General features: G+C 39.9%; 1 protein-coding gene across 1 annotated transcript in view; it reads left to right on the forward strand.

Moving 5' to 3' along the window:
• pigg (phosphatidylinositol glycan anchor biosynthesis class G) overlaps positions 1 to 26,281 on the forward strand; it is a 78,258-nt gene that overhangs the window by 38,324 nt on the left and 13,653 nt on the right. Inside the window, exons 9-11 of the mRNA XM_034121240.1 lie at positions 5,002 to 5,399; positions 9,093 to 9,284; positions 23,565 to 23,874. Of these exons, the coding sequence (XP_033977131.1) occupies positions 5,002 to 5,399; positions 9,093 to 9,284; positions 23,565 to 23,874 (900 nt within the window). The remainder of the gene's footprint in view (positions 1 to 5,001; positions 5,400 to 9,092; positions 9,285 to 23,564; positions 23,875 to 26,281) is intronic.

Genomic DNA, 26,281 nt, shown 5'->3' on the forward strand with positions numbered 1-26,281 from the left:
CTTGAGAAATCACCACACTTTTGCTGGAAAGGTAAAAGACAAAAAGTTGCAGTATACAAAAAATACCTTTTGTATCTGTAGATTACACTATGCCAACAAAATGTAAGGGAAAACACAATGTAATGATTTACAGCAGGGGTGTCAAACTCAAATACACAGTGGGCCAAAATAAAAAAATGGGTACTAGTCGAGGGCCGGACTGGTTCAATGTTTATTGCAAAACGTATTGAAATGAACTTATTGCACATATTAAACCTGGGACTAAAAAGCTTAAATGATTGCCTATAAAAACAACATTAAACATTAAATAATCAGTTGCATTAATTTCTTATGGCTCTATCTGCAGCTTTTCCGGAGTCATTTCTTATGATTACATTTTCCCACAGGCCAACAACAGCTTCAGAAAAACTATTTCCCTCGAAGAAGAAACCAAACATGCCCTGTTGACGCAAGAGAAAAAGTGCAGAAGGAAACATCCATCTAAACTCAGTGTGTGCTGCTCTGTGATGCTAGTTCAAGCCAGATACTTGGCATCTCATCTTGGGTGCAAGCTCATCAATGTTTGGGCTCAGGCTCTGAGCTGAGGAAACCCTCAGGATTGAGTGAAGGTGTGCGTGCAATATACCGGCGGGCCAGATCTAATAGTAATTAGAAATTATCCTGCGGGCCAAAATTAAATCCACCAAGGGCCTGATTTGGCCCCCGGGCCTTGAGTTTGACACATGTGATTTACATGATCCTTTCTCATGGTCAATTCCTCAGATTTATTCCCTAAAATGTCTGTCACCATATTAGGACAAATTAAAGGGGCCCTAGTATGCTTTTTGGGGTATTCCCTGTCCTGTATTGTGTGATATAGGTTTTCTTTGCAGGTTAATGGTTAGCAAAGGTTAACATCCCAGGAGGATTCATGACTGACAAACTAATTTAGATATGAAGATTATGAAATGCATCTGGTTAACACTATATTGGTCTTGGTAATGAATTTAAAGGGAGTCCTCTTTGAATTTCTTTTGAGATCAATTCAGATGTTGGCGATTTTGCATTTGTTTTTACAGTTTCCAACGACCTTTAACTCAAATTAATACTTGGAAGGAAAAAAATGTGCAACAAAGTTCCGAAATGAAATAAGTGAAAGAGACATTTTTTTTATTCAAAGTCGGGTCTTATTACAAAATCACTTATAAAGTTCAGATCAAAGTGCAAAACTGACCTTGCTTTGGCTTGACAAATGACTGCATTAAGGGCGGCATCTAAACTTTTTATTAGAGGTTTCCTGATTAGTTTCTCCGCTACAGGAAGATTAAGCACACTTACTAACTCACCACTTCAACGGAAATGTGATTAGAATTCCAGCCGAATTAAGTTTAATAACCTTAAGGTGAGTGCACTTCATTTAAGATGTGGTGTCTATAAAGAAGGTGACTAAAGGGTGGATATCAACCTTTTGAAAATATATTAATTGAGTATTTCGCAACGTTTGTAAGAGTCTATAATACAAATACAAAAGCGCTCTTTTTTTACTTGGTGAAAATAACTTTTTAGATAGAGAAAGCTTGAGAGTCCTTTCACAGAAGGCTGAGTCCAAAATGGATCACAACTGCATGAAGGAGAGTCGTGTTCAGTGGCTTGCCAGTAGTATATGATAAATCATACACACATATTGGACCCAAGAATGGTTTTAGTATTTCCAAAGGTATGGTGACTTATTTTTGAGTTCCATACTACTTTGTGCCTGAAGTCATAGAAATATGAATAGTGGCTGGCATGGATGCCAAGATGAAACCAGAAATCCTCCAGCAATATGAAGGCAAAATATTACATTTTTGACAAAAATGTCATCATCCCTTCAAAACGATGATGACGTTTTGTGCTTTGTCATGGTGCAGAGGAGGACTGGACAGGGTAAAGGAGTAAAAACCTTTATCCATCTCGGCACATTAGGGTTCAGTTCAGGTTGTAAATTATGGATGTTATGCGCCGGACTATGTCTTGGTCAGGGCCGTAGAGATTGGGACCAGTAAATTCCTGTAGCCTCACTGGATTGGAACACTTCACAGACCGGAAACCAAATTGTTCATACAGAGAAAATGTCAAAAATGTGGTCGAAGTTAAGTAGTGTTTTTATTTAAATTGATGTTATGTCAAAGCAAAAACTTAAATTAGGTTTAATTGGTTCAAGTTGTTTTGGTCAAAGCTGCGGTTTGGATGGTGGCAGAGATTTCTTTGATAAGCTTTTAACTTGCTTGAAATGAATGCATGAATACACTTTTTGAGACAATCTCTTTGACTAGTGTTAACATTTAGACAATAAAATGCAGACATTTTAACCTATTTAACATTAATGCTAATTTTAGATCAAAGACAACCCCTAAGAACTTTAATTTGATTATTATCAGCACAAGTATGGTATTTAATGTTATTGTTTTGAAAAATCATGTCTTATCAGTAGCATTTTTAGAGGAAAAGGGTGCCGAGCAGGGTTTCCTGTGGTACTCCACAGGTCATTCTGACTTGCTTGGAAGTTAGAATGACCTGTGGAAATAACGTATTTATTTATTTAAAGTTAGACCTGAACCAGTCAGGACAGTACACGCAAGCCTAACCCAGTTCACAACAATAGGCAACTGTGTCAAAAAGGCAGTAAAATGGATTAATACCAATCATTTGTGATATATTGATAGGGATTGCAAAATGCAAGTCGTAAACGAACTGTGGGGGAAACTTCTGAAGCAATTGGAGACAGGACTCAGAGAGACACGAGGAGAGCTGGAGCTTTGATGGCAAACACTGACGGTTTATTTGGAGCTTCGGCCGGAGAATTCACAAGACATGTCACGGGCCACGATCTGACCACACGGTTGAGATGCCAAACCAATTCTAAAGAACTCTTCTGTAGTTCGAGGTTTTAACTAGTTCAGAGTGTAATAATCAATATTCTTTATCAGCGAGATTAAACAAATATGGACCCTGAATTTAACTGGAGCTGTCGTCCATAGAAAATAATGTGCGCCAGGGAACCTACGCTCCAGAAAAGAAGATGTCCCTGAACAATAAACTATCTCATGTCAGCTTGTGCTCGGTCATAAGCTGGCAACAACAACGCGCCCAAGCTGCCCCTCCTTAAGAGAGATAGCAGCAATACCCAAGGCCGTAGACCTATGCCATGGGGAAAGAGACAGTGAGAAGAGAAAACTATGAACTGTGTCAAAGGTTGAATACCTAAGCAAATGATTCCCTAACACTAACCTGCATACATTGTATATCATTAGAGTAATAATACTTTAGTGATAGTGATGCTGCTGACTTTTTACAAATGCTTCAATTAAGTATGTCTTCGATTCACTTTGAAATCAAATGCCACGAACACAAATCATAATGCAGAATACTTGCTCAGTGAAGAGGGTCATGGGGATTTTTGCTTTAGAGATTTAACAATTTGCAATATTCTGTAGAACAGAGACTCGAAAAGGGAGCAGTGGAGCTGGAAAAACATATTACAGATCCCTTTGGGCTGTGACATTTTGTATCTAAAATGAACAAAGAAGTTGTAGGCATACAGGGCATCAATCCTCCTCTCAGTAATGTAAAGGGAATTCAGATTTTGAAAAATGAACGGGCAGAGCCTGCTTAGATTATTCATGAAATATGTGTGGGATAAAGATAAAGAAGTGTGATAATGTAGTTGTATACAGGTTATTTAATCTAGGACATGTTAAAAAGAACTTTAATACATGGATAGTTATCGAACACATTTCATAAAGAACAGCCTATTCTCATAAGGTATGAATATGTATGCAACCTACAAGCTGTGGACTCTACATTTGCAACAGTTGAGTGATGTTGTTTTTCTTTTTTGAAACACAAATAACAGAACTCAATATTTAATGTTGTGTAAAGAAAACCGACACATGTTGAATCCCACAGTGACCAGGTGCTGAAGCCTGCAGATAGTGTAAGTGCAATCTCAGCCTCTCAGTGTCATAGAGGTGATCTCTTAAGATACATGTCTGTATTCGTTTGTTTGGCTATAAGACTGGTGCTGAACTTCACTTGAACTTTCTTTGTATGCCGTCACCGAACCAAATGATTTGCATACAAGTACACGATTGGCCAAACACCAATTTTTTTAAATGGGATTAAAATATACATTAGTGATGACCACAATTCATGAATGACAGCTCACGGTCACTCTCTGCTGCGCTCTGGCCAAAGAAAAGTCCTCTATGAGACACATGCCGTAAAATGACATGACTCACTGAATCTTGTGTATTCGTAAAAAAACTAAAAAAACCTGAAGAATGTTTCTTGTGAGAAATATGCAGTATGCATCAATAGACACATTTGATTTGAGTTTGAGTATGTTGGTAAGATAATTAGGCAGGTGTACAGTAATTGGTCGAAAACAAGTGTCACTAGATGAGTTTTTTTCAATTTGGCATGAATCACCAAAGCAGTAGTTTGATCTAAATGATTATCCCACTGAGTGGAACATTATAACTTTAACTGGGGGTTACAAATAGGTGTAGCGTCTAGTCAGAATGTTATGGTTATTGTCCTTGAATTTGTTGCACTATTTGTAGTTGGTATCAAGGTAAAATGGTCGTTAAAATGTCAAACTAAAATAAAAAGTAACTCATATAATTGGGCCACAGAGATGCTCTGCATAAAAAAAAAAAAGCCTTCCTCAGACCTTCTATGAAAATAAATAATACTTCTGCAACAATTATCATTCCTTCCAGTACACTGAATCATATCGTTATTGCAAGATCAGCCAAAATACCTTCTCGCCCTAATCTCTACCAAAATTATATTGGTCTCTAGCTCCAACATCTATCGGGACATCTGTTCTTTTGATTTATGAGACACTTAGCAGATGAACAGATAAGATGAATACAATGCCTCTTTAGACAGAAGCAACATATTAATGTTGACGGCTCTGTACTCTAACCACAAAACACATTGTTTTTGCTCTAACAGCACTTTTGTTTTCTTCAACAGTCTCCATTGAGGAGCATTGGCAGTGAGTGGTCGCTGTCGGAGCTGGACGTGTTGCTGCTGGCCGGCACGGTGGGACACACTCTCAGCCTGGCAGCCAGCAGCTTCGTGGAGGAAGAGCACCAAACCTGGTACTTCCTGCTCAACACCCTCTGCCTCGCCGTCTTCCAGGACGTCTGCCGCAAGTACTTCAGAGAGCAGAGGGGCACTGGAGACGAAGAAGAGTCTATCCTCCCTTCCAAAGACTGTCACCCCTCTCCTAAGGCAGAGATTTACTCAGAGAAGTGGCTAGCGTTAGCCACACCGCCATTCACTCTGCTCTGCTGCCGACTGCTGCGCTCCCTCAACCAGACCGGGGTGCAGTGGGCTCATCTTCCTGACATGGGACACTGGCTCAACAGGTAGGGTTTACTGTTCCTCTTCAATTAATCATTCAAAAAGAGATTAAAACATGACAGTCATTTTATTTCTGAGGTTTCTCCCATGTTCCCCTTTAAACTGTGGGTTTTTTCTCCGGAAGTTTTTCCTTGTACGATGTGAGGGTCTAAGGACAGAGGGTGTCGTTTTCTCATACTGATATTCTGCACAAACTGTGCTGTTGTATTTGCTGTAAAGTGTCTTTACTGTAGGGTATTTTTATTATTTGTACAGCACTTTGGCTCGACCAAAAATCGTTTAAAAATGTGCTATATAAATAAACCTTCATTTGATTTGATTTGATTTGATTTGATTTGATTTTTTTTAGCCAGTGACTCCTCATGTCTGGTCATGATAGTGGTGTTTTTAACAATCCCCACTCCTTGCGTCAGCCAATACTTTAGCCTCTTAGCAAATGCTTTATTCACACAGGTAGTCTCACTGACATCAACACCTCTTTTTGAAAAGGAAGCTGTGCAAAAGAAATCAAATACAGTATGGCCATGAGTCATGAGTCATGACAATTCACAACAAACACCATTGGTTACAAATTAAAGTCAAGATGAAATCTATTTTAAAAGGACATTCCAATTCCTTTAGAACAGAAAAGTCTTCTTCATTTCACTGAAGACTACGTCACAGAACAGAAGCATAAGACAATCATGACAGTATAATATAAAATATTTAAGTATAAAGAGATTTTTGTATTAGAAATCTATTTCTATTTGTGAGGAGAAGTGATTCAATCCAGTTTTCCAAGTGTTGTTTGAATATATGGTATGGAAAAGTTAAAATGTGTTAAAAATGGATTGAATCAGAGAGCATCGATGAGGTTCTGTTAGCTAGGCTTATTGAACCAAACTAGTTTAACAGTGCTACACAGCTGGCAAGTTAAGTTGGCTTGTAAAAGTTGGATGTTTTCATGAGGCAGCAAAGCAGAAAGAATAGTGTTAACAGCAGCAGCTACCTGGCTGATTTTGAATTACTCTTGGCAGCTATGTGATTACTGAGAGGATCCCCAGGGAAAAGACACACTCTATGAATAGCAAAAAGATCGAGTGGTTTGTTTCTCTATTTCTCTTTAGTACCTTTAAAGTAATGGAGTTCCCTTTAAACAACACAAAAGAGCTGGATTTACAGAGTGATTATATTAGTGTTCAGACGCTTATCTTGAAGTATATTGGACATAAAACCCATAAGACAAGGCAGAATTATTAGCCTTTTTCATGCGGATAGGTGGGAACATATAGGTGACCGAAAAATATAAGAAGTACTTTTCAACACAGCTACAGAGAATTCAAGATAATAGGCTTCTTTGACTATTTTAAGTACGACCATTCAGCAGTCTCACAGACATAAATTCATTGTAAGAAAAAGCGACCAATTTGTCCAAAGACAAAGAAGCCTCAGTAGACTGGAACACAGTCAGGTGACAATCCTTTTTGTCTTTCCACCTACACAAGTTCACTCCTGTTCTCTGGTGAGAATTGAAGGCCATTATGGGAAATATAGGAAATACTTCATGGGGCTGGTTGAGTGAAATATTCTAGGAAATGACACTTGACTGCAAAATAAGTCCCTGAACAATGTAGTGATCATTCAGTGACATTTAGAAAGGTGTAAGGTGTTCACGTTATACAAGTCTTTGCTCCTGACACTGAAACATTTTAAAGGGTGTTTTTCTGGCCGAGAAGCTGACAGGACCCTCCACTTAGCATTTCTTTTAGAAAATTCAAGGAGGGAAAATAGCTTTCTGTGATTGCTTGGTCTGTTGAAAAACGGGGTGATTTCTCAGTGAAACCGACTGTTTCAGAGCCATTAATATTCCGTCAACAGAATGGGCCAGGGGATTATGGTTTGTTCTTCAACATGCATCACATTGTGGAATAGAGATGTGGATTCTGACCTTTTCCCTGTCCAGCGTTGCCCTTTCTTGCTACCTGCACTGCCTGTTGCTCGGATAATGAGATCTAGGTAGTGTTACGCCTCATCTTGTCTCAAAAGTACCCGACTTCCACCGCTGTCTGATCCACAGAACGTCCAAATACACAGCTTCTTTTCAACTCTGAAATATGCCCTTTGAGGTCTTATTACCTGTGTGTGCTCAGTGGAAGTGTCATTTCATACTACTGTATTGCCTGAAATCCAGTGAACAATTGGAGTTCTGTGCCTCTTTAAAGTTTAAACTACTGCTTGAGGATATGACTGGCTGGGTTTCATCTCACCAAAATGTTCTCAGTTGCTCAAAGTCTACGGTGCTTCAAGTGTTGCTCTTTCTTCTTTGATTGATCAAATAACCTGATGAATTTTTGCTTATTTGATTTTGGTGTCAAAATAGATACAAAATGAACTGTTTGTGTTGTAAAGCAACAGCATGTTTCATTTTCCTCCGATGTTGTGATCTTCTTTAACACATTACTGTTGTAACTGCGGACAGCTGTAACGTTATACGTGCAATTTTCCAAGCAAATTCCTTAGCTAGCACAGCTAAACATGAAGCAAGTGCAAAAACACAAGATATAGCAAACCAGCTAATCTTCTTAATAGTGCAACAGCAAAAAGGCCTTCCCTGCATCTGTCTTGCAGCTTTTTAATTTGTGAAGCTCTCACTTGCTCCTTGCCAGCGTTCCCCATTGCCCAAGGCCTGGAAATCTTCTCCTCCCAGCATTCAAAGCTTGTGTGCTAGCTGTGTAAACACCTACTTTCCCCAGGTGATCAAAGAAAGCAGTCCTGGCAGCAGGGCAAACTGAGATAGCAGCAGTTAGCAGTTAGCGCTACTTTAGCAACAAGAACACTTTTCTGTCTATCAGGAAACTGTAAATGTTTGAGAACCAAGGCAGAGCAATAGGAGAGTATCAGAGGGATAGTTAGAAAACATCACCTGAATGACATAGAAGTTACAAAAAGGTGTCGAGAAGGGTTATTCAGACCTTTTTTAAATGTAAACGTTTTTGATGCTTTTGCACATTAAAGTTTAAGCGCCACACTCCGTTATAGTATGCATGTTTTTTAGGTTTTTGCGCATGTAAATTGTCCGCCTGACACACATTCATTTTAGCCTGTGTTTACTTCCGCGACATAGTGACATCACTATGTAAAAAATGCGCTTCTATTGGCTAGCACTGCAATACATTACGTGATAGTCTAAGGGGCGCAACATCTCTAAGTGGTTGACCAATCACAACAGAGCCAGCCAGCTAACCAATCAGAGCAGACTGGGCTCTGGTTTCAGACGGAGGGTGAAAAGAGGTCCTGCAGCACATATGAGAAAAATAAAAAGCTTGTTGAACATTAAAGCATGGAGACACTTGAGGCACAAAATACAAATATGAACCTGAACATTTGCAAAATAGTGCCCCCTTTAACAAAATATTATCATACCAGTTAGTCACTTTTGTTGTTTACTATTAACTAAATTAAGTGGATTAATTACAACTCGGATATTCGACAGGCTAATGCGCTACATACCGGTCATTTTTGCACATCACTTTTATTCAGGGCCTAAAGTGGGACTGACAGAGACACCAATGTTCTTGATACAAAGTAGCATCACAATTACTTAAAAGTTATTATTTTAGCGTTAAAAGGTCACATAATGGTGCTTTAAATGAACTCCATATCAGACTGCAGCCTTTTCTTCACCCTACACGTGTCTGCTTCTTTGTTATGTTTTCCAGCTCTGAACACCGGACCGTTCTCTCCCTGCTGGCTGCTTTCTGTTTGGTTTTTATCTACCTCCTGGTTCAAAGACGATGCTCATGGGTTTCCAAGGTTGCCCTCGCCCTCGGACTTTTGGGTGTCTACAGCTACCGAGCAGCTGTCGGCAACGTCTTGTTTCCCTGGCAACACTCTGGCCGAACTACATCCAAGTAAGTTTTTTTGTGAACCCCTATGATCGCGATTTCATTCACTGTAGCAGTCGTCAAATTGCTGTCCCCTGTTAGTGGGTTGATTTACAGAGCACGGTGAGCGTGGAGGCTGCAGTGCTGCAAGTGTCATTAGGGACGAACACCCGCATCTCTTAAACTGTGATGATTAACTGCTGGACAGCTTTTTATTTCCTGACATCTAACAGCAGTAAATCTCTCGGACCTAGTGTACCAGCAAGTCCTGAATATAAAATTCTGGCAGCGTATTAAATTAATTACACTAAAATGCGAGACGCACACTCTTTGACGGTTGATTTAAATTGACACTTGGTATCAGTGGTATACAAAGAATGGTACCTTTTTTTATTTGTCTCCTCCAGCACAAGTCTCACCCTCCCCTTCTGTCGTCTGTAAGTGATGAAAACAAAGTCACGTTCAGTCACAACACTGAGAACAAAGCCAGCTCATTAGAGCATAGATTGAGCAGAGATAGTGAAAAGGTAATACAAAATATTGAGCTTTGTAAATTTGCTTTTTATTTGGCTTGATAATGAGTTTGTGTTTAGTTCCCATGACAAAAATACAACACAATGCTTTGCTCTCCATTGTTCAGAAAGGTGTTAAAAGTCCAACTCTTTGGTTAATGACTATAAATACCTGCAAAACTAAAGGGTTTCCCATCAGCCTCAGCTGTTTTATTGTGGCATTAATGCATTGTAAACACAAAGTGCTTCCATCAAGATGAAGGTATTGAAGTCTTAATGCACGTCCTTTAGTTACTTATTCACCCTCAGTGACTGTCTTTTGTATCATTCTATAGTAACACTTTTCTGTTTTTTAATAATAATAATAAAACAACTTTATTTGTAAAGCGCATTTAATTCACTAAGTGCAGCTTACAAATTAAAATCGAGTGAAATTCAATTCAGGTCAATGTTGGAACCTTTTTGCACACATGCAGCATAAAAGCATAATATAACGATTCAAGGAACACAAGGATGTAAAAAAGGTACGATAATAAAAAAGTATAATAAAAATAAAAAGTGATCCAAAGGTTCACGACAGATAGCCCTCTCAGTAAAACAAAGGAAGACATAAGAAAAAACTAATAAATAGAATAAGATGTTAAGACACAATTAAATAAATAAGTACAAAAATGTAAACACCATTAAAAAGAGGGATGTCACTACAAAAAGCATTACAAAATTCTCTGCCTGTCAACACACTGAACTAGGATAGTAAACATGATGAATATATTATAGGTGAGACGGGGAAAAGTCATATTCAATTGAGCGATTCTTTGACAGATCTGGGTTAGAATTGAAGAATATCCCTTAGAAGACTGAACACATTTGTAATGATGGAAAATGCTTTAACATTTAGACATTAAACTACCTGCTGTACTGCTTGGTAATAAGGATGTTGCTTTTCTCAGCTTTTTGTGAGAAAATAAACCTGTTCATCTCAATTCCTATATTGCTCTTGAGTTCCTCCTGCTATCTTTTAAATATAAATGCTTAGAGGAGTTTGGATTTCTTCGAGCTGCTGCTGCTGCTGCTGCAACCCTTGTTGTGAACACCTGAGTGAAGGAACCTCCTCTCCCAGCCCCTCAAAATTCAATCAAACACACAAGTTTCATATAACAGTTAATGCGTAGCACAACCCTCCCCTTTTGTGCACCTGAGACAATCTGTTGCGTCCTTGAACTCACCGTGAATAATGCAAAATCATGTTTAACGTGGGCTTTGAAAAATGCATGATTATCCTTGAAGATTGATGCCTCTTCGCACTGCGTACCCAGAACCCTTTAGCGCAATCTATATGTAATAGCTCTTGTTAGCATTGTCCGAAAAGAGGGGAAATCGACAATCTTGCAGCTCCTAAGTGTGGTAATTTTTCATTCTGCAGACTGTAGCTTGGCACAGAGTTATCTCCCACTAACCCCCCGTCAGAAAATAATGAGTGTGCTGGGCTGCACACAGTCTTCCTGTCTAGATTTCCTGACCTTCCTTCATCTACCACCGGTACCTGGCCTTCCCTAACCTTTCCTGTTCTCCTTGGCAGTCTCTCCTACTTCCTCAGCTAATTAAAATCTCAACCTCTCACCCTCACCCATACAAAGACACCTGACTAATGACATGCAGGGACCCTGGCTCCTTTTGACGAACTGCATGATTGACAAGGTTGCCGTTGATCCAGTCCTTCAGCTTTTTCTTCAACAAGTTGATCATTACGGCGCTCCGCCTCAAGGGTGTATTTTGGACATAGTCTGTGAATTCCTTGCGAAATATATCTTAGCAAAAACAAACTTTTAGTCTTGGGCAATGACAATGACATTCAGTCCATCCCAGGTGCTGTACTCTGATTGCCTGGCGAGGAGAAGCTATATCTGTTTTTATACTTTAATGTGGACTAGCGTCCATTTGCTGATTTAATTCAAAGAATGTTGATGATTTCTCATGGGCTGGATATACTGTATTTATTTGATTTGGCTTATGTTAACTACAATGTAGCCGAATTTAAGGTTTTTTTCCGTGGTGGAAGAAGTACTCAGATCTGCTACTTAACTTACTCGTAATGCGTTACGGCAAATCAGAAATATATTAAAATACTGGATTGGTATTATTGATGCTTTCACGCACACTGATAAAGGTGTGTACTGCAGCTGTACTGCAACCTATACTTACTTATATGTTGATTTGTTTTTTGATTTGTTTTTTGTATTAGCTACTAATCTGAAAAGTTACCTCACGTGTCAAATAAATGTAGTGGAATAAAAAGTCCAACATTTGCTTACAAAATGTAGTGGGGTATAAAGAAGCATAATGAAAACACTTTAGTGGAGCACCTATTTTCACCCTCTGTCTGAAACCAGAGCCCAGTCTGCTCTGATTGGTTAGCTGGCCGGCTCTGTTGTGGTTAAGCGCTTAGTGATGTCCCAAAGTGTTGGAACGCTAGCCAATAGAAATGTGAGTGTTACCTAGTGATGTCACTATGTTCCAGGTGTAAATAAAGGAGTCCAATGGAGGCGTTCCAGGCAGGGGAGGAGTGTGTGGGAGAGAAACTCCCTCTGGAGGGAACACAGTGATTTTAGCCTTTGCAGACCATTCACATGCACACAAACCTATAACACACTACAGGAAAGGGAGAACCCCAAAAAGCATTAGAGGGCCCCTTTAAATACAGTATTTGTGTTTGCACTTCGTAACATTCTACCATTAGTTTATTTAGATGGAATATTAAGAGCACTTTCTCTAGAATGAAAAAGCAACATGTTGCATTTTTCAATACCGTGTTTTTTCTTTCGCAACATAATGTAAATGTTAAAAGCAGTATCTTTGTTGAGTTAAAGTCTGGTGTTCCTGGGTTACTCTCTCTGTAATTTTTATCAGAGTAAAGCCGCCTGACAACTCCCCGGTTCCCCCCTCGCCTTCCCTTTGTGCCAACGGCCTAATTGCGATGTTGCATCTTTCAAAATGGCTAATGGGGTTGAGAAACGCCAACGCTGCTCCCTTTAAACGGTTCAAAGAGTTACTGTGGATACAGTTTGTCTCTCTGTGTCTGTTTCTCTCCCTCTCTCTCACACACACCCTTCCTTATGGCATCATCACAAATGAACCTAAAAATAGACAGCCAGTGAACTGACAGGGCAAAGATCTGCACCCCGCATTATTTGTATTAAGTATCGAGGGGATCACAGAGTATGACCCAAGCATTAATAACAATTTAAATTGGCGAAAGAGGCAATTGAGGTAACAGGAAAGGCTGAAGCCAATCACATTTTCTTAACAAGTGATCAAAAAGGAAATAGCTCGACATCAAAGAATCCGGCTGAAGGCCAAGTCTGTCTAAGCCTCTATACATCAGAGCCAAAGTTTCCTGTCATCTCCATCCTCTTTCTTTTGCATTTATGGCATATATTCTACCAAACATAAAGCCACAAGAGGCATTGCAAACGTCTGTTTTCATCTCTGTGTGTGTACGTGCTTCACACCTGCACAAAAGATGACCCATTTTATCATGTACTGCTTTATCTAGACAGCCACTGTTGTGCAGGTTCCCAATTTAAAAATATTCATGCATACCGATCTCGCTTAAAAATGGAAATGTATTCAAACTCGTCTCAAAACACCTGTGAACCCCTGCCATACGCACACGCAGACAGACACAGACTCACACACAGAATTCATCTCTCAGTTTTATTACCCAAGAGGTAAACTATTTTATAACCCTGTTTCTGTGTTGGTTGAAAATATTATTGGTAACATTTAACAAATCCTTATTCTCCGCTGACGTTAAGCATTGTTTATAATAGTGCTTTAGTGTGTACTTTATCTTTCTTTAATGTAGAAAAAAGCTTATTTATTTTGTATCTAACATAAAGCTAAAAACACTAGAGACATAATCACACTGCCAGCACTATAGCAAGTGTTGATCTTTTGGAAGTGTTTCTCAAAGTGGGGGGCGCAGAGGCATGACAGGGGGGGCGCCAGAGACTAGGAGGACATTTTTTTGAAAACATAATTGTTATGACGTCGGCATGACCGGCGGAAGTTACATTTAGAAACCTATGAGGGCGCTGTGGGACACAGGTGTGTAATGTACATTTTGAGGATGGAAGGTCAATCGGTGGCGTCAGGGGGGCGCTAGGGGGTGCTGCAGGTCCCCCTGGGATAGCCATAGCACCCCCAAGAAATGTATGTCTTTTTTATTTTTATGTGTGAAATTCATAATTTGAAAAATGATTGATTCGAAAATAATATGCTACAGTACAAGTATGTCTGGGTCTCTGTGTTTCATTCAAGCTCGGCTCTGTGTGTGTGTGGAACGAGCCATTTTGTGTGCGTGCGCGAGCGAGAGAGAGAGAGAGAGAGAGAGCGCGCACCGGTACCGGAGATTGTTGTTGTTAGCATCTGGTGCTAGCTAGCTACGCTAACGGATATAAGGAGCTTTTTCAACAACAAGGTGGAGGGAGAACTCTCGCCTGTCAGACTGAGAGGCTCAGATAACCTCAGCTCAGTGAGGTAAAGGACTCTCTCAGTGTTTAGATTACCCACTGAGATTAGTTATCTCAGTGGGTCTCAAACGGTTTGGTCACGATTAATGTAAACAATTATTTCCGAGGCACACGTTTATATGATCATTATAGGTAAGAGAATAAATGAAAAACAGTTATGAAATACTATGACAGTAAAACAAGAATAGAGTTTAAAAGGGGAGTGATTAGTAAAATATCCATAAAGAAAAAGTAAATCTGTTTACAGTTCTGTTTCATATGGGTGTTGAGAGAGGTATCCATAGATCTCTTCATTTTGCTCTCAAAGTGCACCAGATTGATGCTTTTAACTTCAATATTTAAAAAAAATCTTCCCGGGGGAACATGCCCCCGGACCCCCCTAGAGGATTTTAGGTCCACTCCCCACTTATAAAAATAGCACTTTACCCCTGCTTACACCTATATGCCTTGAGCTGAATATCGAGCCTTCATTGTAACAGTCGCAGGTGTACTGTGTATGTGCGTGGGAGGATTGTTGCAGTAGAACATTCCACTGTAGCGCCCGGTACATTAATGGGAAACCCTAAATGTTTGAGCACCCTCTATGAAACGTCAAGCTACCCCACAGCACCCCCAAAAGAAAATCTCTGGTGCCGCCACTGAGCCTGCAACCCCGTTTTGAAGAAATGTGCAGTGCCAAACAGGCTCATTGCAGCCACTAATGCTGTGATAACACACACTTTTTTGCCAAATATCAGCATTTTCTTTCTTTTCATTTTTTTGCACAGATTGCAAAGTGGCAAAGTATTATAACTTATTGTTCTAGCAAAGGGATTGCACAATTGTATTATCTATTTTTTTTTTTGAGCACACAGACTTATGGAGCATTGTTTTATTATCACTGTTCTAGCAAAGTGATTTTTTTGAAAGGAATGCTCACGTTCATATTGATGTATTTTAATAAATGTTAACTTGGCCCATTACGTGACTATTTGTGTTGGGGGGGCCCGACTTTTTTTTTTTCTCCAAAGGGGGGGGGGGGGGGGGCCTGACAGAAAAAGTTTGAGAACCACTGCTATATGGGGTGCTGGATGTCTAAGTCCACATGAAACTACTTAGTAGTAACCACAACAAATAATGACATAGAGTGAAGCCTGTTTTGTTGTAAATATCAGCCTATAAATAGTGTAAACATTTTTTTTTTTTTTATTTCAATCCATTTTCTCAGTGTGTGTGAATAAATCAGGATGTGGACTAAGTTGCACAGCATCTTAGCGATGGCCTCGAAAGGCTTAATAACATAAATATAATGTTACTTTTTCAGAATCAAAGAATACATTTATTAATCAGAGCACTTGGATAAGAATGTAGCACTTGTGAGATTACATTTTCATGAATTTCATTTTGGGGGGGCGTGTGGCGCAGTGGACTATTGCGTTGGTGTTCGGATCAGGGGAGCACAGGTCCAAACCCCACTGCAGTCAGTATGTCGTTGTGTCCCTGGGCAAGACACTTCACCCCAAATTGCTCCTGTGGGGATTGCCCACGGTATTGAGTATGTAAGTCGCTTTGGATAAAAGCGTCTAACAAGTAACGTAATAGTAATAGTACATAGTAATGTAATTTAATGTAATGTAATTCAGTCTGCCAAATGCTCCCATATTGATCCAGTGGTTTGTAGTGTAACTAGCCGTTTTGTTGGTAACCATTGTCTCAAAGTCTGGCACTTTGTCCCAGTGGCATTTTAATAGTTTCGACTTTGACATGCCTAGATTTATCCCATAGAAAGACCAGGGCTCAGACAAAGTGGGCCGTCCCTCCTCATCCTCAGGCGTCTGCTGCAAAGCTTCCCCTGGCAGTGAATGACTTGTTTTGGCTGATTTACTGTAAGTGTTAGCCCGATGCAGGTGATTGATGAATGGGATATAGCAAACATGTTGAGGGCATTGGTCGTAGTCTTACCTTTTCTTATTGACTCGCTGGAACACCAACGCTTGTTTCCAAGGTAACATAGAATCCAGGCAGCTCCTCTGTACCACAGCTTGACAGGCTACAGTTTTCTGCCCACTGCTACTATGAACATCACAAACTGCAGCAAACAAGATCAGATTGATTCAACAGATCGAGTTTTCTCACAGAGCAAGGTGGGGGATTCCCTGAGGCTAAAGAAGTCCTGAGAACAAAAAGCTGACATTTCCCTCAATAACATGTCATATTTATGACTTAATAAGCACCAATCAAAGTTCAACCATCCAATGGTGTTAAATATGAAAAGTTTAATAATGAAAAAACTTGTGACATCATTATTTTCCAATTTCATTTCCACTTAAGTCAAACCAGTGAGAAGATAACATGCAGATCAATGTAGAATAACTTTATATCTTATGTTTATGTAGGACCCCATTCCTCATAAGGAGCTGGTGCATAGGATTGCAAAATTCCGATAATGTTCAGGGTGGAAAATGATGGGGAATAAAGTAAACTATATGGAAATATAGTTATTATTTGTTCAGACTTTATTTACCATTTCATATGCACATAGTCACACTTTTTGCCATGTTCTAAACAGACAAAATCCATGAATTTGACAAACATCTATTCATTAAATTCCACATTAATATTACAAAGATTAGCTAGGATCTATAAAATATCATGAAACATAAAATATAATCACCCAGTAGACAGTGATGTGGAATCAAGAATGCATTGTTGTAATTATACTGGATACCTATTGGGGTGCTGGCTTATGATTTATACTGTGATAAGGGTGCGCTGCATAATGCATTGCCTGGTTACCATTTAATGATTCCGATATACCAAACAGTGCCATAACATCTAGAATTGCCATTTCCCTCACCCAAAATAAGTTCACTATTCAAAGGTGCCTGATCCTTTGCAACCTTTACCGTCCTTTAAATAAAGTCATGATAAAGTGTAAGGTATGAAAGCAACACCAGAGTAAGTCAGCTTGAGAGTAATGCTGTTTCTTACATATTTTTAAGGTATAGTGATTTTCAATGTACCTGACTGGATATACTTTGATCCGTTGATTAATGACTGCATTACTGAATCTGCTTTAATGAATGTTTAATGACCCGCCTTGTTTAATTAATCTGACAGGAGTAATGTTTCGAGGCTCAAATTCTCGTGACCACATGTAATCTCAACAAAACAAAATGAACTCTTACCCATTGTTCTTGGTGATAAATGTGCTCTGCTGGAGACACAGCTGAACACTATTATCATCTCGACAACTTTGGCCTCTTCTTTGTTATTGTTCTGGAATAAGACTGCTGCGACCTTGGTGTTTGCTCCGTGGTCTGAACAGCAGAATGCTAAAGGTAAACGACTTTTACAAACTCCTACATAGAAAATGGCCAATTGTTTCTGAAGAGGTTTGTTGTTTAATAATGACTTTACAATTACACCTTCTGTAGCCTGGAAATTAATCTCCCTCTAGACTGAAGATCCAAAATGTTTTGCATAGTGCCATCTTCACTTGTTTGGAAAATGGATTACGTAATCCCCCTTTTAGCTGAATGACTAATTTAAGTATGACATGAAACGTTTAGGAATGTAATGGGGCAAAGCTGTGCTGTTTGGTGAACTACAATCAGGAGACACTTGAAATAACTGCCGCCACTTTGGTGGGGCTGCAATTGGGGAAATGGCGTTAACAGCAAATAGCCTTTATAGCTCAGACATGGAGGAGGGATTTCTGTGCGTCAGAATTTGTCAAAGCAACAAGATTCCTTTCTGTTGGTTCCTGCTTTCTTTGTGGGAAGCATGGTATTAAAGAGGCCCTATTATTCTTTTTGGGGTTTTTCTATTTCCTGTAGTGTGTTATTTAGGTTTTTGTGTATGTAAATGGTCTGCAAAGACTAAAATCCCAAAGTTCCCTCCAGAGGGAGTTTCTCTCCCACACACTCCCCCCCCCTGACTCCATTGTTAACTTCCGTAACTTAGTAACATCACTGCGTAAAACCCGCACTTCTATTGGCTAGCGCACCAACACACTGTACGTGATAGGCTAAGGGGCGGGACATTTCTAAGCAGTTGACCAATCACAACAGAGCCGGCCATCCAACCTGAAGCACAGGCAGTACGAGACAAATAAAGCACTTTTTGAACATTAAAGCATGACATCATATCACAATAGAGACACTAAATACAAATCAGATGTGAAATGTCCTCTTTAAGACAAGGCATGGTACTTTTTGTAAACACAAACATAAAGCCGTTTTTTTCAAAGAGTTAACAACTAAGCCCGGCAGCTGAAATCCATCACTGTCCTCGCATAAAATCAAATCCAGGCCAGGATTTTCCCCTTTTCCTTTGCATAAAATAATGATGAATACAATCCCTGCCACATTGTTCGGGGAGTTGTGAATAATAAAGAATAGTGCTGTATGGAGCATATTACTCTGCTCCTTTCCTACGCTGGAACAGGTTTCCACAAAACGCACTGATTAATAATACATGTCCAATACTTGCTCAACTCCTTCAGGGTCAGCTATTATCCTGTCGTACTTTTCAGCTTTGACTTCATTCTGCTGCAACGTCCCTTCACCTTGTGTCAGCGCTCTCTTGAGAAGAAGGGTGTTTGCAATGTCATGATTGTGAAGGAAAAGATTTTCTAAAAGCTTTTGAGCCCTTTGTAGTTTGGAAATATGACCAGAAGCTACTTTAAATAATGATGAGGGGTACTGGGATCAATAGGTACAAGTCATATCAAATGGTGTGTTCTTAATGACTGGGTTAATCTCTTCATGTTTGCTAAGAATATAATTAAAAGTCTCAGTTTCCTCAGGCTGTAATTCCTTTAAAGAAGCATTGATTCCCCAAACTTCATTAGCTCTTAATGCTCTCGTTCCTCCTTCATTTGGACTGACATGGAATAAAGCCACTTATCACTGGAGCTCCTACCACTCTTTTATTTTCTGTTTTCTGTTTCTTAAGGCCTAATTCAATTATTCCTCCATTTTGGACATTAATTAAAATGCAGATATTAAGGATGAAAAAGTATTTGTATTGAAGTTTCTGTGAATGAAGCTGAATGCCTGAAATGTAAATTAAACTCAATGTAATTGCCCACATAATCGAAAGCACTTTTCCTTTAAAGCTTCAATTTGGGACCTTTTTGAGCATATCAATTATTGATGGTTGGAAAATGATTTTTTGTCGAGTAAGCCTTTTAGAAGAAGAGCCTTGTTTAACCTTGTAGTAGCTTCAGCTTTTAGACTCAGATTTACAGGGCAGTAAATCTTAGCCATCGTTAAGTCTGCAGTCAATCTCGCTGACGTGAATTTAAAGCTTATGTAGCTTACTGATCATCTGTCAAACTATTAAAGATAGAACGTCCTGTTTCCTAAACGTGTCATGTTAAATGTGTGGGGCAAAAGAGGTTGAGTCATAGAGAAACTATTTTTGCATGTAACCAACCAGAGCTAAGAAAACAAGCACAGTTTCTGATATCAGAAAGACAATCATTTTCAAATTAACAAACTGAAGTGGGGCAAGCCAACTGTAAAAAAAAAAAAAAGGCCAAATTCCAAACCGACCCCCACACACTCCTACTCCGTGACGCAGTGAACTCCATCTGTAGTCTCAGGCCCCGGCTCCACGAGGAAAAATACGGCAAAACGCATCGGAGTAACACAAACGCAACCGCAAAAAACCTTCCGTCCCCACGCAATATACACCGGATTGTGTCAAGCTCCACGAGACGGCTCCGTTTACATCCAAACGCTGGAAAAGCTGCAGTACATATGCCGAACCTGTACGTGGCGCTGTAACTTCCTCCACAAAAGCAGCGAAGAAGAATGGTTGTCATGGCTGCACTTCTGTTTATTCTCCGCGGTGGGGGCGGAGGGAACCGCGCAGAGTTTTTCGCCGGTCAATGTGTGTTAAAGTTTAAATCTTCATGCTTCCTCATGCAGCAGCTGATCCAGTAAGTAAACCCGACAGTAAAAATAAACATATTTATAACTAGTTTAGGTAGTTTGAGAGGTAATTAAAATAGCTAAGGGTGGTGATCTGACTTGAAGTGTGTGTTTTGCTCTCGCTGCTTCACAGCCGGAGGAGCTGCGTGTCTCCGTCCTGTCAGATTAGACTTCACTCGCGTTTATGTTCATATCGAGATAAAGATAAATAATCTGAATTCAGTGTGCAGTGTACTTTTGCGGAGGTGAGCAGCAGAGGTGGGGAGAGGCGGGGAGAGGCGGGGCTATGAAACGCATGACCGTATAGGCGACCCCACGGCCCCGTTGGACCCCCCAGAGCGCTCCGTTCCCAGATCTATCCACCTTTGGACCCGTTGTCGTTTGCGGGGTCTGTTTCTACGTTTCCCTTACGGCGTCGTCGAGCTTAAAGGGCTATACGCATGAGAAATATGCGGATTCAACCTGTTTTCGTCCTCGTGGAGCCTACGCCTCACTCTCCGCTGAATGAGGCTTCTTCTTTAACCCTCCTCTTGTCTTCGGGTCAAATCTGACCGATTTACTACTTTCATCAATCGTAACTTTTTTGTTTTACATTCGATTGCATTAAGGCTTCATTTGAACATATACAATTGCTGATCACCACTTTCATTGAATTTTGGATGATTTAGTCAACTTTGTAACACCCATGGTGTTCCCGGTCAAAAATGACCGCCATAAAGAAAAGGAATTAGCAACCATCCGGATCAGATAAAACACACACACACACACACACACACACACACACACACACACACACACACACACACACACACACACACACACACACACACACATACATACTCTAAATATGTCCCCCCCCCTTATGTGCCCAATCCCCCCATGTGAATTACACCTGGCAAACACAAACAGAACAATTGGACACATTTCCCGCTCTTATGTGCCCATCCCCCCACATGGATCACACCTGGCACACGCAATACATGTTCAGTGTCTATTCTTTGTATATTTACTGCAGTTTTTCATGTATACCAGTAGTCTGATACAATATTTACAGTTTGAAAGGGTGTTAAATGAAATTTGGTGATGATTAATGGTTTTTGTGTTAATGTAATAGCAGTTAAAACAGGACCGGTCAAATTTGACCGTGAACACCAAAGTAAGGGGGGGGGGGGGAAACGAAGACAATAGGAGGGTTAAGGTGAAGGTTGTAAATACAGTGGCACGTTTTGGGACAAACTCCCCTCTCTCCAGCAGGAACAGGATCACAGTTTTAACTTTTCCTAACAATGGTTTCAAATCATCATCCTCTCAGACAACAAATATTAAATAATAATTATGATAAAACCCCAAAAAACTTTAGTGACATTTCTTTTTTTGTAAGTTTCTTTTTGTTTCCAGATCTGATGTTTATTACCTGGTTGGCTTTACAGCAGTCCCTATAAATATGAAGTACCGTTTAGACTAGACACGGATATACTGTATATCACGTGGAAATAAGTTATAATAAATACAATTAATGTAACTTTCAAGTTAACATCAACATGACAATATTACACTTCTTTAACTTTGCACAGTTTATTAGCAAATGTTTCCATGACGGACACAAACACCGTTGCACCTGGTGAGATGGTGGTTAGTCAGGACCGATGCAGAGTCGCCATTGGAGGGCTCCATAACCCACTCCCAGTCCCCACTGATTGGTTTGGAACAGCACTCAATTAGTGGACCCTCTGTGGGTAGGGGTCTGTTTGGAATTGGGCCTAAATCTCATTCACATGATACACACTTCACTCGTTGCTCACTGTGCAGTTGGGTGCAGAGTCTTCCAGCTGTAAGCATGTTAAGATTTGTTTCTATACCTTCTGTGCTACTAACGTCTGTCATCTGATTGGTAGGCGTTAAAAGGTAAGCGGTAAACGTGATCAAAAATGAAATAACTTCAACTTTAAGGGCAGAGCTCGGCAAACATGTTGGGCGATGTGCGATGCCGAAGGTAGCTTCCTCCATAGAAACACAATGGCAACGCCAGCAGAGAGACGTTTTTACCGATAAAAAGAGTTTAATGTCAGATTTGGGTCAGAATTGTACCTATAATTGAAAGAAGTTTGTAATATTCACAACTCCTGTAAACAGTAACTCTTGTGTTGTCTAACGCTAAATTAAAGGGACAGTAACCTTTATCCTTGGGAGTGTATAATATCTAGAAAGGAAAGCAGACATACTGTTGCCGCAACCTTGTCATGGTGGATATAATATGACAGATTATGCCTTTCACAGAGGTTTATTACAGAAGAAAGAATACAATTACAACGTTTTAAGCATTACAAATCAGCTGGTTTAAACATGTTGTGGCATTAAGGAGTAGTCTTGGCTGTTGTCCTTTCTATTTACAACTTGTGATACAAAAAAAGAGAACTTTGCTCTCAGGAACAGTTGTAAAAAAGCAATATGACCTTAAATGCACTAGAAATATATGAATAGCACGTTTCTCAATCATAACGATGGCGAACGTACAACAGACAGAGTGATGTGTGGAGAGAGTCTGTTTTCCTCGGGCCATTCACTCTGTCTTCCAGTCTCATACCTTTAATTATGAATGTTACATTGACACGCTGCATACTGAATGAAAGATGGGTTATGAGTTACAGAAATATAACTTGTTCATCAAGAGACAAGGATATGAAATTAATTAAAGGAGTGAACTTTGAAATGCTATAATAACAAAGAGTCTGAATATGCAGGAACCAGAGATAGTGTTTGTTAGACTATAGAGAAATTGGGTGTGTATTGTCCAAAACTGTCTCTAATCATTAAGGATAAGAAATGAAAAGTATTGTTCTGAGCTTTTACAGCCTTATTTCCTAACTGCTGGTACTGATGCTGTCATATTTGCTCATTAATCAACGTTTTCTTCAATATCAGCATCAGAGACAATTTATGCAGACCTGCTGTCTTGTTTTCAACGCTTTTGAAGGCTTTATGCTTTAGTGCATTTGATGTATTAAGATTGCTGTTTTGTTTGTGTTAATTAGCCTCATTTTGTTCTCTTCTGTTGTTTTTCATCTTTTTAGTTTTCACCTTTTATTTGATAAGAAGCATCTTTTCCTGTTATCCTCCGGGATATAAAGTCTGAATTCAATTATTTTCCTCATGTCCAAAAAACTAAATCTGTCTGCTTTTAATTGCTAAATGCATGGGCAGGTACAGCAAGGCTGCCAGAGTCCCTCTCCTAGAGTCACTTAGCACAATTACTTGAATATTGAACTTGGAGTTTTGTAGAGAAAAAAAATCAATAGCGGCTTAATGCAAAAATTGACACGGTGTGTGATCCTTCTCTTTTAGGGGAACAATGGAGGCGCGCTTTGTGTACGTCTTCATCTTGGGCATCCTCTTCACGGGCACCAAAGACCTGCTGCGGTCCCAGATCATCACATCAGATGCCAGGTTGAAGAGCAGGGGATTATGGGAGATTTACAGTGGCTTGGTCTTGTTGGTGACGCTGTTGTTTCGTGCTCACAACCTGCCGGTCCTCTGCTGCTGCCTGTTGATCCAGACGCTCATGGCCCAGTTCATCTGGAAGAAGCTCCACTACGACGCGGCACAAACTACCATCATGCACTACTGGTTCGGACAGGCCTTCTTTTACTTTCAGGTGAGCAACCATAATGATGTCAGTGATAGCAGAGCTTAACCGCCTGTTTGTAGGCGGTTTATCAAGTCAAATAAACTCCATATGTATATAAATTGGGATAACAGCATCAAAATCTTATTTTTTTCCCCCACAAATTACTTATTTACAGTATACTGTATACTTTTTAATAGTGGGTGAGAAATTACCCCCACACACACACACACACACACACACACACACACACACACACACACACACACACACACTACCCACTTCCCACTTTACTTTATTGCAGTAGTGCAAATACAACCATATACTTAATTTAACCAATTACTACTGACCTATCTACGGTGGAGGGGTTTAGCATGTGCCCAAAAAATTATATTTAATTTAATATATCATATTTTAGTTTAGTTTGTTCTGCATACATGTGATGTCGCAATATTTAGCAAAATGAGCGCATAATCCCCCTCAAACTAAACATCTAAGTGGAAATAGCCAGCAACGTTTTGTTTAAACGCTCAGAGCAATACATTACAGCTCATATTTATTGTAGCATTGTTTCCACATCATAATTTAAAGGTTGTGAACACCCTGAAGTCAGAAAAATTACTTTTCAACTCAGGAAATGGGACCATTGGAGAAGCATGTGATCGCACCATTGGCATGGCCAACGTCTGTAATCCCCAAATGTTTGACTTTTTAACTTTAAAACTGATTATTTTGTTTCAATCAAAGTAACTGTAATGATCTATTTTCTTCTAAATGTTAGGTGGTCAATTCCAAACCCTTACCACCTCCTCTAAACTTTGATTAAAGTCCAGACCAGTAAAATGTTCGCTGCAGTAAATCTTAAAACGAGTGTTCCCCTTAAAAATCAATCACCCGCCCATTAACAGTGTACAAACTACAACCACTTCACAAAGTGTGATACCTATTGGTGCTGACTCCATAAGTGCAGAAGTGTGGAGATGTTAATCAGATCCCAAATGACCTGTATTCACAAAAGAGGGGACAACAAATCAGTAAGTAGGTTTTTTTTAGTCTGATTGTAAGAGACATCTAATTTAGCTCTCTGACACAGAGTGTAGCAACATTTAGAGAAGCTATCGCCACTGATAAAGTGTTGGAAACAGCATTAGGTGCAGTTCGGGGCAGTGAAAGTGCTTGTGTGTAAATGATATTACTTTCGCGCAGCACTGGGATGACAGACAGCTGGACTAATTGTTTCCTGTGAAAACGTAACATGAGCAATGAGTTCCTTAAAGGCAGATATGGTACCTGTCTTTTTAACCTCACCAATATTTGGTTATCAGATCTGTATTTCTGTCAACAATGAACTTCCAAATTGCTAACATTTTAATAACACTCATCACCTCTTGGGTAATTAATACTGTGATGGGCTCGGGAGTAGAATGCCACCAGACAATTTTCAGCCCGGCGCCCGGGCATGTAATTACAGACCTTTGAGTAATAACGGAGCTGTAACCATAATGGATCTGTAAAGCTGCCACATGTGATTAAAATGTGCAGCTCCCAAAGAAAAACTGGTGTCATGTAGAACAATCAAATTATGTTGAATAATAACACAGCAATTAGAACTGATCACTGAGCTCCTGTTCCTAATGTATCAACGCAGTAGGAAATTAGAAGAGTCAAACATAAGGTGTCAAGAGAGGAACCACTCAATGATTTGGGAACTGTAAAGTGGGGTAAGCTGAGGGGTTTGCTACGTTCCAGCTAGCTCTTTTAGCTTTTTTACTAAAACTGCAAAGAATAAACAACTCTGCTACAATCATTCAAACCAAAACAAGCTCAGTCATTATCAGTAAGCTTTTGTTTATTTCAGTTTGAATCAGCTGTCCTACTCGGTTGGTGGGATTTCCGCTAACTGGTTTAGCTAGCTGAGCAGCACCTCAGAAAAAAAATCCGGAACTAAAATTAGTTAATCAGAACCTTTTTACCCCCTTTTCCGTCCCTGCTAGAGAGCAGGTACTTTTGTGGGAGAAAAAGGTTCCTATTTCTGATTGGCTGGGCGGATTGCAAACCACGCCCCGTAAAACTCCCAAAACGTTTTGTGAAGCCGCCATTTTATTATCCTCGCATTAGCATTATTAGCATTAGCCCAGCGCACAAACGCAGAGAGACTAACTTATGGCAACACAAAAGAAAACATGGGAGCGGTGGAGATGAGGAGGTGTGGGCGTTCTTGCGATTTACTCGGAAGGCTTCAGTAGAAGCTGCTGGGAGTCCCAGCAGCTTCTACTGAAGCCAGTCCCCAACTCCGGGGACTTCCGGCCGGGGACTTCGGGTGGCAGTATACGCCGTGAAGTTGTTTGCGGCCTGCCAGTAAACCCAAAGCAGAAGAAGAAGAAGTGACGTCAGCGGCTTCATTTGCCTAATCCTCCCCCAGGGACTTATTCCGGTG

This window comes from Trematomus bernacchii, unplaced genomic scaffold (assembly GCF_902827165.1).
Source record: "Trematomus bernacchii unplaced genomic scaffold, fTreBer1.1, whole genome shotgun sequence".
NCBI classification, from domain to species: Eukaryota; Metazoa; Chordata; class Actinopteri; order Perciformes; family Nototheniidae; genus Trematomus; species Trematomus bernacchii.